The following is a 19,160-nucleotide window of genomic DNA, read 5'->3' on the forward strand; positions in this document are numbered from 1 at the left end:
ATAGGATTTAATGTAACCATTGCTTTAGTGCATTTATACAGTCCTTCCATGGTTTGATTCACTGCCCTTGTTTCATTCAACATTGCGGACAACAGTATATGATAATGTGACCCTGTGCGTCAGCTGTATAACTGCATGATAATGTTTATGCAGCCATTGATAGTGGAAGCAAATGAATGATGCTGCAGAAACTACGTACACTGTCTTCAGAATACTGTGAGCCTCTCAGCAGAGCATAGAGTGGGAATATGACATTATAATAACAGTGGTGTCCTGGTAATTGCCCTGGCAACAAACGGCAGCTAGCTCAATCTCCATTGAGAAGTGGAATCTTGTCAAAGAGCTCCAGAGCAATAAATGGGATATTTACCTGCCCACTCACTGCAGAATGACCTGGATTCCAACATTGGAAAATATCTAAAATGTGGAATCACTCGCAGCCTCCATCAGCTGCTTTTGAGTTCAGTACTTATTTCACCTTTGGACCTGATGATTGCCTTTGGTGGACTTCCTATCCATCAGTGGCCACTTAACTACAGTAAGAGCTTTCTATCTCTTGTAAGTGCTCAACTCTCCCAAATGTGCCCATTGGTTTCAGCATTCCAATCTCATGTTGAGCCTGCAGAGTTTGCCTCGTGGTTCTTTCTGTCTTTGTTGCATCATTGCTCTTTCTTTCTGTCTAGAGTCAGACTTACTTTTTGTCTCAAAAGTGACTTTATGAAATCCACCACTTCTATGGCCAGCAGCAATGATGAAAACCACAGCAGCTGTTTTTTTTCTCTGCTTAAATCTAGTTAGAGATAGTTGTTTATGTTTCTCTGGGCTTTTGTACATATGCTCTGAGCAAATTCGAGTTAAAGGAAGCCATTTTGTTCCATCAGAAGTATTTGCTGGATAGTCCAACACCTTAAAAGACCAAACGGATTCTGTTAACTTTTCACAAGACAGTGCGATGCTTTAAATGCTTCCCTGTGAGACTGTCTGGTAATGGCCGCCGTTATCCCCGTGATTAAATGTTTTATCACATCATGCTGCTCTGTGTGACAGCCTGCCTTTTCATGAGGCTGTCAAGCGTGACCATTGCGAACATTCATTATCATTCTTGCAGGGCTGAAATTAAAGCATTAGCATGCCTTTACATCGCGAGAGGGACAGCTTCCTTCTATCTGACTTTTAATCCACTAAAAAGCGAAGGTAAATGTTCATGGTAGTCACGTTGCTAGGACGCTCAAGGGGTGTTGGCTAGGGAATGCCTTGTATCATAAATAATACAGATGCTCATGAATGTAGTAATAAATAAAGTGTTCGTGTGTATGTGTGCGTTAGTGTGAGCGTCCTATAACAGGACCCAGCTGGCAGCCTCTTGTGCTGTGGCTGTTGGAAGTTGGTGTGCTGACAGCCTTTTAGCATCACACACACATGCAAACAGATACTTAATGAAAACCTCCAGAGAGCCTTTGTCATCAGATGGGTTAGACGCACAAAAATATAAGGAAAACTACATTTATTTAGGAAAAGCAGCGTATATAAAAAATAAGAGTCAGAAGTTTTTGTGAATCCATTTAATTTCCTTTAAAGATTTGAAATGGGGCTGACATTGGTCCTTGTTAGCCTTGTTAACCTAATCTTCAATAGTGTAGCATCCACAAAAATGCACAACCATTTCTGATGAGCTTTTATTTTAAAAGAGTCCATAGGTGACTTGATGTGGCATGAAATAAAATACAGCTGCAGTGTTTAACAGTGATGAAAAATATTTATTTTGCTTTAGTCTTCGAGTCCAAATGGCTATATATTTACAGGATTTCTATCACCCACGTTTAAGCAGTTATGCTACAGAAGCTCATTATGAAAACGGAAAAAGGAAAAAAAAAAACTCACTTATTTAGTTCATTATTACCAGGCCAGTAAAATTCGATTAAGAATTTGAAAAAGAAAAAAAGGATGTTGGAGAGGTTGAGTTTTTTGGGTGAAACTGTTGTTGTTCACTGGTAAACTGTGTTTGTTTGTGTTGGTTTATTCAGAAGTATTGGAATATTTAGGTAATTTATGTACAAATAACTCATAAAGCAGTTTGGATCTTTCTGTATCCCCTCTGAGATGGGAATAGATCTGTTCCCCTTCTCTCAAGCTGTCAACGCTGTGAGACATCTGGGCTGACCAAAACCTCCACTTTTTTGGCAATGGAAATCTTTTTCAGACGTCTCTCTTTGCAATTCTAAAGAAAGATCTAGTTGCTGCTTTTTTCTATCAATTTTTGTCTTTTTCATTTTGTAAAATTTGATTAACTATAAGGTTCTCATAATTTGTTTTCATACAAAACAAGACAGCGACATGTGCCTTAATGAACAGTAAAGAATAAATTTGTTATCATTGTTAGCCTCCCTGCAGACCTCAGGTACTGATGCTCTGCCAGCAGACACACGGCCAGCTTATCTCATTCTCTCTTATGGCATTTTGTCTGAATTAAATACCAGAAGACAGTTAAATGACCCCCTCGGCTCCTCAGCATATCTCAGCACTCCTCTTACCTGCCCGCTTTCTGGCTTTCTAACCCGAGGCTGTATTTCTCATATATGTAGACTAGACCTGCCTGTGCAAGGCACTTACTTACAGTGAGCTGCTGGGATGGTCCAGCAGCTCACTGTAAGCAGGTGTTGATGCAGATACTTCCTCCTCTTTGGCGTTCAGTTTTGTAAGGGTGAAAGGACCCTAATAGAGGGAAAAATAAAATATGAAGCAGGTCTCGTGGACTGTGTCACTAGTGTCTCATTAAAGTCTCTCTCTGTCAGTAATTGGATTTGTCAGTCACTCATTAGCTTAGTTCAGTAATTGTTATGTCTCTCTGTGGGAAACTGAGCAGGAGAAAAACATTCAGCAAAGGTGCAGCCTGAGGTGAAGGGCATGTTCCCACATGTGGTTCTGTACCTTTGGGGTCATAGCGCTGGCTTTCACAACTCCATGTTGAAGTTAACCATAGACTGTATGAAAGAGAGGGTCAAGCCAACATGAGATCACCTGTTGGTTTTCATGCCTCGAGAGATTTAGTAATACATGTCAATTACAATATTTATCTGAATGCTAACTGTCATCCTTTCTGTGGTCAAAACATTTGGGGTTACATGCAGCATTTTTTCAGTGCAAAAAAAAGGGGGGGAAAATGGATGTCAGAATCCCTCGAGGAAAATCATTTAAAGAAGCTAAGAGACACAGCTAAACTAGCCACGACTAACTTATTGAGCACTTCACTGATCTGTAACAAAGTACATCATAACAAAGTGCATGCAAATTAGTGATAGAACAGTCTTAGAATGCATTGCACATTTATTTATTATTTAGCTCTCAAAGCAAGCTTAAGTGACAGTCACTGGCATATTGTCCATAAAATGTTTAAGACTTGATATTTAGTGAGTGGTACTGTTCCCTGCCATCATGGGGCATGAATGTGGATGAGTTGTCAGCCATCTGTTAGTTATGGTTAGAACTGGAGCTCCTCTAATGTATCTGTAGTTGAAGAGACACTAATTATGAAGTTGTGAAGAAACAGAGAGAAATTTAATAGAACTTAATAATAGCCCCAAAATGACATTGCGTCTTTGTGCACTTTCATTTTTAAGATATACGATTAGGAAGCCGGCAACCATATGTGTTGGTGTATACGTGCCTTATCTGCATTTGGGTTCTGGAAATGCTTTATCTTTCAGATCAAGTAATGAATAGACTGAAAGACCTACAAAACACATTCAGACACGGCAAATCGCACAGCTTTGTACACATGGATCTCCTTGTGTTCTCTCATGGACCCACTTAGTGCCTGACCCTCGACTTCACCTCAGTCAGCCCCCTGGGATTCATTGTCCCCATGAAACAGAGATTCAGCTCATACCCTCCAGTAAAAACGGCAATGCACTGAAAATGTCAGATACCTGGGGGGGTGCACTTTATCCACTGACCTCTGTCTCTGTCTGTGTGTGTGTGTGTGTGTGTGTGTCTTGGTTAGAAGCGATAGAGATAGGTGAGCAGCTCTTCTTGCCTCAGCACCAGTTTGTTTGTTTTTTTTATGCGCAGGTCTGAGTATTTCATGTTTTGCACGTTGGTTACAGGAAGCTGTCCATATGTATCAAAGACACTTTACAGCTACAGATCCTTAGTCATTAACCATAAGACTACATTCAAATACTGTAGATCACATGAAAAATGGCAAGGGGCTGGCATAAATGCTGGAAAAAGGAAATAGTGCAAAGTGTCAGATCCAGAGAGAGGATCTTTGTTCAGACTCATTCCAAAAACTGCTTTGTGAGATAAGTTGGTGTAGTAACTTGTCATTTTGTCAGATGAGTTCTGTAAGAAATGAAGAGCTTTCTGAAATGGGATAAATGCCTCCAGGACCTCCCTGAATCTGACGATGACACACTTCTACTCTTATAAGGCTACACAATAATCTCTAGTGATCAATTGACTCTTAAACAATTCTTAATTAAGGTAGAGAAGGTCTACAGAAACATTTTTGACCAAGACAAATGCAACACCTTCGTTCCCCTTTAGTTCGCTGTTATGCGAGCTGGCCTCTCTAACCTGCTCGTCGCTCATTTCACTGCGAGTTTCTGTCCGAGAGATGTGTTGTGCTGCCAACCTGGCTATTTGAAATGCAGAACCAGTAAGACTATTAAAATGCCATGGCAGCGGTACAGAGACAGACAAATGTGCCATCTGCCAGATGGGCCAGCTGTTGAACCCCGCACCGCCACCCACTATCAAACCTCCAGGGAATGCTACAGAAACTTCCTCGCCGGTAACTGAGGACAAAGGTCTCAGGGGGGAGCTGGTTTTTAATTACCTCGCCGTGTCCTCTGAATATCACACTAATACATTATCTCACTGCAGCGCCACAGAAATAACAAGCAACGAGGAGTGTTTACGGGAGCCAGGTGAGTCTGCAGAGAGCTGGCTTCGTTATTACATCCCTATTCTAATATGGTGTGCACACTTTTAGATCTTTCTTTAGATTTTTCATATTTGTTTTAAATAGATTTATTTTTATCCAGATAATCTGTATTCTGATTTCAGGCATTTTGGAAGATTTTCTTTCTTTTTTTTTTTTTTTTTTTTTTTTTTTTTTAAGACCTTGCGTGTCATTGCTCTGATTTCCCTGAGAGGAACTTAAGGGCTTAATCAGATTTTGAGTTGATCTTCTGACAAGAGAGGCATGCATATACTTCGTTAAATCCCTGTGGATTTTCTTCAAATTGTGTGGGTATTTTTTTAGTTTTTTTTTTAACTGAAGTCAGAAAGTGCCTCCGCTGAAATTAATGGCAAGCCTCTCACTTGCTTAGAAAGCATTTCACATTCGCTGAGCAGGCATTTGCTCACATTTTTCCACAATAACACATCGACCAAAGGAAACCTCACCAGTCAATCGGGACATTTTGCAACTAAGCAGCTGCTCTGTACAACCCCATTGTAAAAAGAAGCTGAAACTTTATAAAGTGAAAATGAACAGAATTCGCTATTAATTTCAATCCAATATTCGACTGAAAATAACTGATCAAAATAGCTTAGCAGATATTCCCAGTGTTTCATAATATATCGTTCTCCTCTGGGCCACTTTCCAGGTCACACTGTTGTCATGTAATAACAAATTTATTGCACTGTCCTCAATATGCTTTCAGTCTGCTCTAAAGTAACATTGCTTTATTTTAAGGTCGCTACAATCAAAATTTGACATTTTACATCATATTTTCACCAAGCCCGTTGGAACGCCTGTTTGTGCGGCCTGTACAAGTGGCTGCATACGACCTTGCTATGCATCTTGTGCAGTCTTTCACATTAGTTAGACATGATGTTTGTGCACAAACATTGGAAAAAACATTTTCTTGTCATTAAGTGCAGTATAATGAAAGCAAGGTTATACCAGTGCTGTAACATCTACTCCAAATATATTTATTTTCCTCATACACACAAACATCTTTTTTTTTTCCCCAGAGTAAAGTATTTGTCACTTTCAATACTGTCTTTCTATTGAATGAGCTGCCACTTATCCAAAGGACAGAGGCCAGCTCATATTGTAGCTGTCAGTCATACAGGCACCACTCTCACCAAGCTCTTTCCTTGCATTCTCCTACTTTTATGTCTGCCTGTTTAAGTTGTTTCTCCATCCCTTCATATTTGTACTTCAGTTTCTCTGAACTGTGCTTTGTCTCATTTTGACAGCCAGTTGTTTTTCTCATTTAGTAACTGATCTACTTAATTTTTTAATATAAGTTAAGTAAGCATAACCGGTGCAGACCAGTCCTTTGACTTCATGTCAACTCTGACCTGGATGAGTTTCTTGGTGCAGCCCTGCAACAGGCTCCTGAACTCAAAATGGTGCTGGTAGTTCACAACAACTGTTCTCTAACATAGCTTCCAGTGCACCACTGCCTACTCATGCTGTAGCTAGGCCTAGATATGGCAGCACTTAATTTTTCTTCCTCATTCCCATCAGAGAAATACTGTCAAGATGCATTGAGTTTATTCAATCGACCCACCCTTCTTCTGTGGTGAGAAGGGTGAGAGAAAGAAGCCCTCTAGCCAGTAATGGGATCAGTAACTCGGTCTGACAGTTTATGAAGATGATTAACACATAAACAGTGTTGTCCCGATTTTCATCATTGGCCTTGGGGTTGTTCTGCAGTTACACATGCTCGTGAGAAGCTGTTTACAGTTGCTGTTAACGGTTCATTTTTGTGAAATGATGCTCATAACTGTTGAAAATGCTTGCTTTTATACCCGATTAACGTTAAGCTTTTAGAAAGAATTGAAAATTCTAGGATGTGTATGTATAAACATGCACAATAGCTATAGTTGGGAAACACCTGTGTTCGGCAAATGGTGCAGTTGCCTATTGTTAGTGTAATTCTTGATGCAGCGATTCAGCGGGTGTCAAGCTGAATGGATTCAGCAGAATTGCACTGTCAATTTCACCATTTGTTTGGGAGAAAGCCAGTGTTTCCCAACAATTAACATGGTTATCTTCACAGGGTTGCTCCGTCTTTAATTATTCTGTCCACATGTCCTGACTTGAGACCCAGTAATGTGTCTTCAGTTGTCTCCTCGTAATTTTAACACCAGCAGTATCATCTCTGATTTGCTGGGCTGTCACTTCAGGGCTCTGAGCGTTCAGCTGTTTAAATGGGCATATTTCGCTCCTGCCTCATCATTTTAGCAAAGCGTGGCTGCTTCTCGCACTAGCCAGCACTCGTGGGCCCCTTCTACACCCGAGAGTTACATAATACTGTCAGAAGAGAAGGGTAACTTGAGAGCTTATTGCTCTCTCTAAAGCAGTGCAGTTAAGTGATGGATGGAGCTTCTTCTGAGATTCTGCTTTTTCATTTGTTCCTTCAGGGTACTTGACTGCTAATTTTAACCAAAGTGCCTGCAAATGTTAAAGTGGTAAGGTGGTTTATTATCTTGCTCAGAGACTGTTTGACAGGATAAACATGGTGTTTATGGACATACTGACAAATGCTGCTATAGCTAAATATTAATTCATTGAGCTCCTGCAGTGAAGCGTACAAAAAGAAGGACCTTCATCAAGGTCACAAATATCAGCTAGCTTCAGGTGAGTGGCCAGTAGCCCCGATGTTCGCCGTGACTCCCTCCTACAGTGACGGGGGTGGGGGGATGAGAGCTAACAAGACAAAAAACGAGGACAGGCAACCATCACACATGATGCAGGAAAACTGGTGTCAGCTGAGTTTCTCCAGCTTCCTAATTAATTGTTTTTATCATGACATGACAGGTGTTTGCTATTGTTGCCTTCGAGTATAGTATAAATGAAGGCGCAGTTCCCAAGGCGGTGATTAACATTTCAAGCATCCCCCATTAATCTTCTGCCCTTTTACTTCTTTCCTCTTTTATGCAGCAGAAGCGGTTTAGTTTCGGCTGAAGCCCACTGCTTTAATATGTGAAGACCTGAGCCAAAGAAATTCTTAAACAAATTTTTATTTCCTAATCTGAGACTTGCAGACACACTTAGCTAATTGAAAGACTTTTTTTCACTCACATATTTTGGCATTATCGTTATTCTGTTTGTATTGACCTGTTACACCTATTTTGATCGAGATCTATATGTCTTTCATGAATTTCCTGAATCTCCAAAGCATTTTTTCTTATACTTCATACTTTGACTTTTATTACCTAAACCATACCCAACATGTTTTGTAAATCATGTGTAAAGCATGTTTTTATAGCTTGACCACATATCCATGAGTGTTTTTCCTGCATTGCAGCACTATGTCTCTACAGGTCTTGTGTAAAGGAAGGAAGGCCGTTTGATGGTATTTTTTTTAACATGTGGCTGCCTCTACCAGTTAGACCTTGTCTGTTAGATGAAATGCTGTTGAAGGTGGAGTGCAGCACTGGACACATCAGCAGTTTTTTATTTTTAGCTGCCAGTGTTAAGTATGTAACCTGTTGGTAAGATCTGAGTAATGGACTGTCTGCCCAACAAGCCCCCAGGCTACAATTAGAGGAAACCTCTTGTTCCCCTCTGTGTACATATCTCACTCCTTTCTCTTTTATCTCTCCATTTCTTAACTTCTGCCTCAATCTGTCTCTTCCTCTGTTTATCTGCTTTGATTTCTCCTCGTCTTGCCCTTACCTTCAGTCAGTCAGTTTAGAAGCCACCAGGGGAAAAGTCTGACAGGTGCACACAATGCTGTAGTATGCGCACACAAGAACACACACACACACACACACACACACACACAAACTGACAGTACATTTGATTCAGACTGATGGTGGACAGTGTTGATGGATGTAACCTCTCTGCCTGTGCTAATGTGTTTTTAATCCCCTCATATTAATTGTGTCACCTGTGAAATGCAGTTTCTGTGTGGATGAGTAATAGGCCGGCTCCTTTGTGTGCTTGTGAAAGGGTGAATTGTATGCATTTTGGTTTTAGTTTTACTTTGCATTTTCCGACTGATGAAGAGATTTTTGCTTTATTGTAAGTAAAAGCTGATTATTTTCTTCTTTTGGTGTGCTTGAATGCACTAACATTTGTACTTTTATGACATTTGCTTTCATGAATTTGTGCTTTAATTTGCTGCATGTATTTCTATGGCCCCACATAACCACAGAACGTACTAATATTCCCTCCTTAATATTTCTGGTTTATGCAGGTTTACTATCTGTCTTCTTACTCCGGTAGAGCACCTTAATAAAATCTGCATGGCTGCTTCTGCCAGTTGAGAAAGAGCCAACAATCCTTGTTGTGTAAATGTACAGCCTATCCTTCCTTCCATATTTTTGGATTATTGGAGGATTACCCTCAGTCAAGAATAGCCTCGTCTTTTCTTCAGATGTGGTACTGTGTCTCCTATCCTGGTCTTATCACAACCGCAGATCCTCTGTCCTTCTGTTACCCCTGCCTGGAAGCTAACAATCACTAACAGCCATCTGGATCCCTCTGACTGTTTTATTCTGTTTATTTTCTATTTTCAATTCATTTGTCTCAGATAAAGAGAAATATTCAGGTGGGACATCCTCTGGTTGATGGTGATAGTGGTGGTGCTCATGCTAAATTCATCACTTATATCAATGCCACATTCAGTAAGGAGCCCTGTTTGCAAAATACAGAGCGCCAACGGACCGCAGAGTTTACGACTGTTAATATAACTAATGCAAGCGTAGGGTATGACATCCATTAATGCCGCCAGCAATGGGAGAAATGAGCGGATCTGTCCTCATTAGCTGAATAAGTACCTGCCATTTTTCAGTGCAAGAAAACTCTTGAGCCTATTTTAGGCTCTAAGTGTGCTACAAGGTTAAAGTTGTTGAACTCGAGTAAATTAAGCTCTTTTTGTTCTGTACGATAATGTCCGTTAATGAACCTGAATGGGCTGCTGTCATTCAATGATGCTGCTTATGAGGGTCCAGTTTCTTTTGAATTCCTCATCCTCCCTGCAGATATCAAAGATCTGCAAGCACCAGCTTACGCTTGCATACACGCATATAAGGTCCAAAGAAGTGACTTTGGTAGAAACTATTCTTCCAGTGCACTTTAGGCTAGGAAAGCTAAACACTACTCTGCTCAGATCAATCGTACGTTTAAGTAACTGTCCACTAAAATGAGGTAATGAGGGCGAAGACGACAGTAACTGTAACGTTTGACGAGCTCGGTTCAGGGTCTTACAACTTACCTTTCCTTTTTGTTTGTGTTGCAAGTTGATCTGTCAGAGCAAGAGAGTAAACTGGTGCATGAAATATACTGTATGAACTATCACTGTCAGAGAGAAAGTTTTGCTAATAAAACTGCACACTGATGGGCTTAAAAAGTCTCATATGTTTCCTCTCTGACTTTAAAATTGGGGAAATACTTTGGACACATGGATGTAGAAAGTGGTGGGCAAAGGAAAATGAAGTACAAAAGAAAAGAAAGTGAAAGAGAAATGGAGAGACGAAGCAGTTGATGTGATTGTATAGTAGGAGATAAAAGGGGAGTATGGAATTGGAAAAGACTAAATATAAGCAAGAAAAAGGAACAAAGGAGCTGCGAGTAAAGAATTCAAGGAGAAATGTGCAGGAGGAAATTATAGAGAAGAGGAGGAAGGGATAAAACACGTGAAGGAAGGGGATTAGGCAGCGTAGAGGACATCCTCTCCTATATTTTGGTGTTTTTGAATAATGAGGCTGTTAATTAGCAGAGACATCCATGGTTTATTAAATCAAAGTGTTTACAACTTTCACTGCCTAGCAGATTTTTGCAGGTCCTCCCTGATGTGCCATGGTATTTACAGTGCCATGAACGTGTTTGTCATGATGGTGTAGTTAAGAAACAGTAGTCCATTAATCATTAGTCTCTAATTATTTTACCAGTGAAGCCATTACTCACAGAGTTTAAAAAAAGCCCTTTGTGCAGTTGTCCTCTAGAAAATAATAAAGTGGAAATAGTTGGTGCTTCTTGCTTTCTTTTTCAGGGAACAGCAGAAGGGAACGTTCAGGAAGAATGTGGTGTTTCACGCTTCATTCTAGTTCTATATTGCTGTTGTACAATTAAAGAAAACCACTGACCTGTGATTTTTGTCAGTACATCAATAGACATAAAATCCAATGTTATTCGATCAAATTACTGTGGGGTGAGGTAGGGTTGGCTAATAAATCACTGTTATTGAACAATTTGAATTAGTGTTTTAGGATGATTGTTTATAAGAAAATTGTAATTTCTCTGAAACATCGTCCCGCCATTGCTCCGTTAGTTATGGCTTTGCCCTCCCTCCCACATTTACTTCAACCCGAGACACAAAAAACATGGCAGAAACGGCAGAAAGCTGGTCAAATTGGTCTCACTATTGTCTATAATGGATTGTAACGGTGCATCTCCTCTTGCTTTTTACACTTTAAACTCCAACCCCCCCCCATACTTCCTGGAAATGCAGCCATGCAACAGATGGCTGCGGTGAAACTGCTGCACTACGTTGAAGTTGTGCTGTATGGGGCAGGCTGGGACCGGAATGCAAAAGGATGGGGACACCACGATTATGCCATTTAAGTCTCTGGAGACCTCAGGACAGGCTGTTTGGAGTTCTGTTGTCCAGTTTCCTGCTGTAGCGGACCGGGGAAACGACAAGCGGCACAGGCTACGGTGACACAGCGCTCCTCAGAGACCTGCCCAGGGGAGACTGACGGGGCATGGCAGCTGTTGCTGTCCCCTCTTGTCCCATCACCCGTGCTTTGGAAACACTGTTCGACAGCAATGCTGTAGGTTGGAGTATAAATATATTGTGAGGTTTTTTTGTAGTCATGTTAACAAAAGGGAAAATAATCTCTTTTTTTTTTTTTTTTTTAAATAGCATCCAGTCAGTTAAAGTTCTAGTTTTTAAGTATATTCGGGAAAGGACTGTTGACTGTGGCAGCGCCTGCCGGTCTGAGAATTCCTTTTTCAGTGGTTGTTTTAAAAAGAGAAACAAAAAATAATCCATTAAAATCGAGGCCGAGGCTCTTGTGGTGATTGGCACTGAGACATTGCTGGTTTATCTTTAGGGTTTTGGACTTGGACCATCGTGGATCAGGCTTGTTCTGTCGCTTCCCGTGGAATGCTCGCTGGGATTTGCATCTTAGAAATTTGTTAATGACTTGGCCTATCGTCTTGCTCTCCAATTGTTCCTGAGCATTTTCAGCGGTGTGGCAGGGCTCTGCTGCTGAGGAGCTCCCTTTACTGTAGAGCGGTGTGCACATTCTGCTTTTAGATGGACGTTCCCAGGACAACATTTCATTGTAATGAAATGATCTGGTGTTCTCCGTTCTCCCTGTCAGCGGTTTTGATGTTGTTTCTGATCACTGTAAATAGTTTTGTCACCTAAAACAAAGCAGGGCAGAAAGTCCATATTTTGAAGAAGTCAAAACTGTGGAAAGTTACTGTTATTATTAATCCGTTGGCAAAGCATTTTCAGATGAATTTGCATTTTATTGATTAAGACACAAATCTTTTTTCCACGGAAGATGATGTTTACAACACTATAAACATTAAGCATATCTGCTGTAGATAGGTCTAATGTTAGTTTAGATATAACAAACATCACATATTCAAACTTAATTTTACCATCGGGCTGAGAAAAAAATCACGATCACATGTAGAAAAAAAACAAAAAACTGCCTTAATTCCTGAAGAGCTGCATCTGTTTTTTTTGTTGTTGTAATACAGGCACAATGTATGGTAGTCTTTCCACTTCCAACACATAAAGCAGAACGACACACCACCTCTTCACTACAAATCTCATTAAGGCATTACATACAGTTGTGCCAGCAGCTTCTGTCAAACCCTTTGGTGTGTGTGTGGTAAAGCACTTAAACCTCTAAATTTTATTTTACAAATTAAGTATATTGTAAGAAAATGGCAATATGCTAAACAAGGAATTATATTTAGCTAACCAAAATTGCAAAAATATTACAGTAGTAATTGCTGGAATGTGTGCATAATTGAGTTTTCTGGGGTTTTATACACTTCAGGACCATCTTAAATTTTGACAACAATGTGACATGAATTGGTTGGATCCAATTCAAGGGTTACTATTAATAGAATTCGATATTTTTCCTTTTTTATTTTCTTTACATATACACAACTTCCCTTTTGATGTAGACGGAAGAGTAGCTTGGATGAAGAGGGGTAGGAAAAGGGAAAGACCTCATCAGCCAGACTTCAGCTAATCGGTGCTTTTACATCACGTAGTAATGATTTCAGTCACTGGGTTGCCAAGAAACCCCAAAAAGATATGTTGTCTGTTTCTGTGCTGTCACCTTACTGCTAAGGTTAGACCGTCACAGGAACATTTCAGTTTCTGAGCATTGATGGACGACCAGTTAAGGGACCTTTAGTGAGTTCTTATTGTGTGGGGATTTTGGGATCTCATGACCATTTATTTTAATTTTTTTACCACCTGTAGTTTTTTCCATAAATGTCTGTCAGTCCTACTTCTTTGAGACACTTGAACCTAAATTCCATCTAACATTTGTCTTTATTCTAAGGAAACAGGAGTAGAGAAACAGTACAAATGCTTATTTTTTCCCTCTCACTTTCCTCCAGTTCTGTCTCTCATACACACAAACACTAATCAAGTCCAGCCAGGCTAAGTGTTAGTTTATCTGCTGCCTACAGTTAGTTGTTGGAGAGCGTTCCTCTCTCTGGTCATGTTTGCACTGTGTCAAACTGTGTGTGTGTGTGTGTGTGTGTGTGTGTGTGTGTGTGTGTGTGTTGGTGTATGCGAGGAGAGAAAGGTGGAAATATCAGAGTGCCTTTCAGTAGTGTGCCATGACTTCCAGACTTTGGCCCTCTGACCCTAGTTCCCTCCTGGGTTGGGGGGGACTACTGTCATTTTTTCAAATTGTTCTACAGGAAAGGTTGCCTTTAACCACCAAAGTTAGTGCAATAATTTGGCAGTGTTATTTAGAACTGTGTAATCACCAAAAACAAAAGTAGCTCATGTTTCAAATCCCCCCGACCATTAATCACACAAGCAGTATGTTCACTCAGGTGCTGCTTGGTGACAACAGAGCAGGGCAGAAAATCCATAACAGCTGAGCACACCAAAACCAGCTCGATTACATCCAAGTCCACACAGAATAAGAGCACTCACACAAGCCTATTAAAGCTTGTCGAATGTATGTCACGTTTTCTTTTCTGTCATCACAGGCTACAAAACAGTAGATGTGGCGATTAGAATAAAAGCAGCGTGCACAGCAGTCAGTGAAATGACCATTTAACGATAGTGTTACATGAAAACCGATGGGCTGACTTGGATAAGCTTTTTACACTGGAAAACCCATATTTCCAAGTAGCAAACAATCCCTGTGGGAAAGTTTTTGAGCTTTTGTTGATTCTGTTATCCAGGAGTACCGTGCATAGCTGTGTGTGTGTGGGGTGCACCAAAATTTGCTCAGTGTAGTTCTTCTTTTGATGATTAACTTCAACTTTGCATCAAAATATCATCTTGAGAATTGCACAGCTAAGGAATTGGCATTGAAGTCCTCCTCACTATCACTGCTGCCCTGAGCAACAGGCTAGCTGTCTAGTTTTCTGTTCTTCAGAGCCGTTATTCGGTTAGCACTTACTCTGGGAAGCTTACAGATTGCTTGTGATTTGTGGTCTTACAGCAGGCCAAATCTATTTAATGGAAAGATATAATTAGTCAATTTAAATGTCATTTGAAATAGATCCCTGATTGCATTACTATTGGGTTGCCCACTATAAATCTGCAGAGGGCCCAACTATCACAGAGCTGAACAGTTAATTTTCCTCCCAGCAACAAAGAGCTGGAAAAATTCTGATAGGAGGTCAACTGGTTTCTTTTGATTAACCCTTCACATTCCTGCACAAACTCAATGAACCGATTCAAGGGATTTATTTCTACTGAAAATATTGGTTTAGTATAACTCAGGCATTGGGAAGATCAATTTACGACTTACGATGATATGTGTGAACGTGTTTGAGTGTGGAAGGAGTAACAAAACAAGTAGCTGAGGCCTGGGGAGCACTGCAGAAGCAAACCGTAACACTGTCTGCTTTTGTTATCATCACATGAATCTGGGAGAAATTTTAAATCCACTAACACGGAACCCTAAGTATGATTTAAACTATTCTCAGCACTAGTTTTGTCACATCCGTAAAAAATGTTTTTCCTGTGTGTCATAGGACTCGGCCCAGGAAAGTGTCATCACTCGCGATATCCACCGCACTTTTCCAGCGCATGACTACTTCAAGGACTCGGATGGCGATGGACAGGATTCACTGTACAAGATTTGCAAGGTGAGCCCGAGACATAACATTTCCATTGTATGTGGAAAACGACCCGTGCAAATGAGGCAACGTTTAACCATCTCTGTGTTCTGTAAATGACTTTTTTGAGTCCCATAGCTTCATGGGAAAGAAAACAAGTCTCTTACCATGCTGTTTTAAATGTTTCCATGTGAAGAAATAATTACTCATATGAAATGCTAATTTTCAAATGTGATAAATCTTACTTATCCTTATGAAAACAGTCTCTTGTTTTAAAATGATTGTTTTGTCTGCAGGACTTTGCATGGTGAAATATTTAGGCTCTAAAATGTGTGATTAACAGTTCACTCCTTTACTGAGACATTCAGCTGAACCCCTCCTACACATTACCCTCTGGACATACATTCCAGTCAATGAACATCATTGATCTTTTCTCCCGTATTCTAAATGGAATTATGTGTTGGGTGTTCTATAGGTGGCAGATTTCTTCAGATTTTCACTAGATATAGATTTTAGATATCAAACATGAGACAAGACATTAGCCATGTATTTGCATAATCCTTTTTTTGTATTGTACATCAATTAACTAGAAAGTTTTGTCCACAGATTAGGGGAACAAAATGTTCTGTGTGTCACAATAATTTCACATGTCAGTTTCTTAGATATTCTAGTTCAACATCACAGGTTTCAAATCCTGTGGGACTTTTACAGGTGCCAGATTTCCAGATAACTGGACAAGAACTGTTCAAAATGCAAACAGTCGGGATGCTTCTTCATTTCAACTGTGGCGAGTATGTTTCAACAGTGGTCCGAGGAGGGATGAACCAGTCTGATCCAAAGTGGCTCCAGCTTGCATTTTAATGGATTTAAGTTGTCAGCAGCTCTTCATCCGGGTGCCAGATAATGCACAGTTCCTGACCACTTAGTTTGTGTTATGCAGACAAAATGCAGAAGATGAAGAAGGTTCATGTATATGCATGTGTGTGTGTGTGTGTGTGTGTGTGTACTGTAACATTATAATTTCCCCTTGGGATAAATCAAGTATTTTTGTCTGTTAATTTGTAAGAAAAGGAATAAACCCTGAAGCATTGTGCTCTAACCATTAAAATAGATGAAGAAACTAGGATCTGTAAGCAGAGTACCTGCTGTACTCACATCCTGAGGAAGTTATCTGTGAAGACACTGAACATTTTATTGAGACAAAAGCTTCGGTCAGCTTTATTGAAATGTGGCAAAGCCAGTCTTAATCTCTCCACTGTCCTTCTCATCTAAAGCAAGTCAAGTCATTTTCACACATGAATGATGTATAGGAGAATGTGCTGACAGTTTGAGCCATCACACAAGCAAATCACAGTGGGAGGCTTTTTGCTGGAGATGCGCTCTCCCGGCTGGAAATGTGAGGGGGGGGGTGCACGGGAACGGTTGTCTAGAGTGCGCAGGAGGAAGTGCACGATGCAGAAATTACACTGTGGAGATCGTTCTTTTTTTTTTTTTCTGTATAACTCGTTGAGAGTAGCAGAATGAGGCTCCTTATTGTGTTGAGTGAGTGCTGCATGTATCTGTATGTAGCCACAATAGTGGGGAGTGAGCGAAAAGCAGCATACCGGTCATAAGGTAGAACAAAGTTTCACCGGCACATACACTCACTCGCACAGCTGCTGTAAACACGCCAAAATATCTGCAGATTCAAATTCATACTTTGTGTCACTCGCTGATGTTCTGGAAATTTTACTAATGGGCTGGGTGAAAAACTCTGCAAGACATCCGGAGCGAATGTGAACGTTTGCGTTGTCACATGCCGTTGTTCTGGAACGTTTCTAGAACATTTCTAGACGCTTCTTTTGTACATAACTCAGCACATGCCTGCTGACATACGCAACATCTAATGCATCACAGAGCAAATTATCACCTTGTTCATGTCGACATCGCAGCTTAGTCAAGTTGCGTTTTATATAACCGTGCAGAGATATAGAAAAGAGTTCCCCCTTGACCAGAATCATCTGGTTTTCAGCTTTGTCAGCCACGACTGGTGACTGGTTCATTTCAAATATACATACAGTTCTTTTCAGATCTATGCAGGAGGCTGTGGGATGGTTCACATCACGTACTTAGCGACACAGACCGTAACATGACAGCTACACATGTATGCTAATATTTCAAAGGGTAGTATCAAGAAATTACAGCCTAATTTTAATCGAAATGAGCTGTGCTTTCCCAAACAATACTGGTCACTATGTGCAGGCAGCTGTTGGAGGAGTGCACAGGGACCATCTGCAGAGAACACCACTGAAAAGAGCAGCAGCCTCTGCTGTCTGTCATGTAAGATAAAGTGGCATGTACTGCAGTTCACGATCACTTAGGCTTGTACATTACAGACTTTGTTTTGAGAGAAAGCTGGTTTTCCAGGCTTGATTTAAGAGTTTTGAATGTGGACACCCACGATTACCGCCTCCAATCCAGTATCTGACCAAACATGAATTAGTCACACTTTCTTCTTTTGATCCTGAGTTATAATGTAAAATAATGGCCAGAAAAGTTAGTCAGAACCATGAGAAGTCACACTTACACTTATCTTTCACTTTTTCTATTAAAAATGTTGTCATTTCACAATTTAAAAAATCTTATTATAAATCTATTCTGTAGGTTGAAAGTTGTGACTTTTCCATGAATGGATTTCTGATGGACTTTTATTAGTTATTTATTCACAGGACTTGTGTAGTAAATAGAATGAAGTTTGTAAAGTTGAATTAATTTTCATAAACTGTATTTTTTTGTAACCTGTCAGGTTAATGTTTAATTATGGTTTGACTTTGTCAACCATTTTTTTCATTTTAAATCACCAGCAAAAAGAATGAGATCAAATTAGTTTACAACTTTACATTAAACATAAATGGGGATAAACCGGGGGCAAAATTAGATTTAGACTGATGAACTAGAACTTTTGCTCTTTGTGTTTTTTCCTAGCTCTGCAAAAGTAGAATGTGTTGGTTAGCGCTCTGGGAGAACCTGTCAGGAAGGTTTAACATCCAGTCTGGACCCAAGTAGGTCAGTGGCGAGCCAGCCTTCATTTGTATGCAAATCCATGTAGATTTTCAGCTGATAAGGTTGGTTGGATCTTGAGGCTTTACAGGCATGGAGGACCCAGGACAAAGTTTATATTCATCTTCATATCCTACTCAGTAATAAGCCTGAAGTCCTTTTCTAACCTTTATTTTCTGGGGTAGGTCACCTGAGCATCATGCTCCTTGTCAGTGATAATCTGTTTTATTAATTGAATGTTCTATGCAATCGCACTTCAGATTAAGATACAAAAGCCTCAAACATCTGGGCACGGTCACCTGGAATGCACCCAGGAAGTCTTGAGCAACTTTAACTGCCTCAGTCAACAACACACTGACAACTGAAAACCTGTAACTCTCAGATAAGCAGAGCCAGGCGTTAAGGGAGTATCGTCTGTGTTTCCATGGAAACAAACAAAACAAAAGGGAGGAGGAAGAAGGCAAACATGACAACATATCAACACACCTCATCAGCCTAACTAATGTTGCGTGTCCCAGTAATCACTTAGTATTTGCTTTCACACATTTTTGTAGTCTTGATGCGAGTTCCAGCTGATATCCTGGTTACCACCATTTTGATCAGTCACATAAAAACACACTTTTTCCAATAAAATGAATGAATGAATCGACTAATCTGCTAAAGAGAAGGGGGATGGGGGACTATTTGTACACCTAACTAACGAATTACAAAAAAATGATTGCATGTGGAAAAAGTCCACATTTCATCATTTAACATGCTGTGTAATGTCATATCAATTTGAAGGAAAATGAAACGGAGCAGCACACACCTAAATATTTTGGCACCCACCTCAAGCTGAAGCATTTCTGGTTCCCGTATCACTGCAGAC

General features: G+C 40.2%; 1 protein-coding gene across 1 annotated transcript in view; it reads left to right on the top strand.

The window, feature by feature from the left end:
- The window catches only part of rabgap1l (RAB GTPase activating protein 1-like), a 103,695-nt gene that overhangs the window by 45,915 nt on the left and 38,620 nt on the right, over positions 1 to 19,160 (top strand). Inside the window, exon 14 of the mRNA XM_072389210.1 lies at positions 15,170 to 15,283. Coding sequence (XP_072245311.1) covers positions 15,170 to 15,283 — 114 coding nt within the window. The remainder of the gene's footprint in view (positions 1 to 15,169; positions 15,284 to 19,160) is intronic.

Source organism: Leuresthes tenuis, unplaced genomic scaffold (genome assembly GCF_036924035.1).
Source record: "Leuresthes tenuis unplaced genomic scaffold, fLeuTen1.0.hap1 SCAF_7, whole genome shotgun sequence".
Classification (NCBI taxonomy): domain Eukaryota; kingdom Metazoa; phylum Chordata; class Actinopteri; order Atheriniformes; family Atherinopsidae; genus Leuresthes; species Leuresthes tenuis.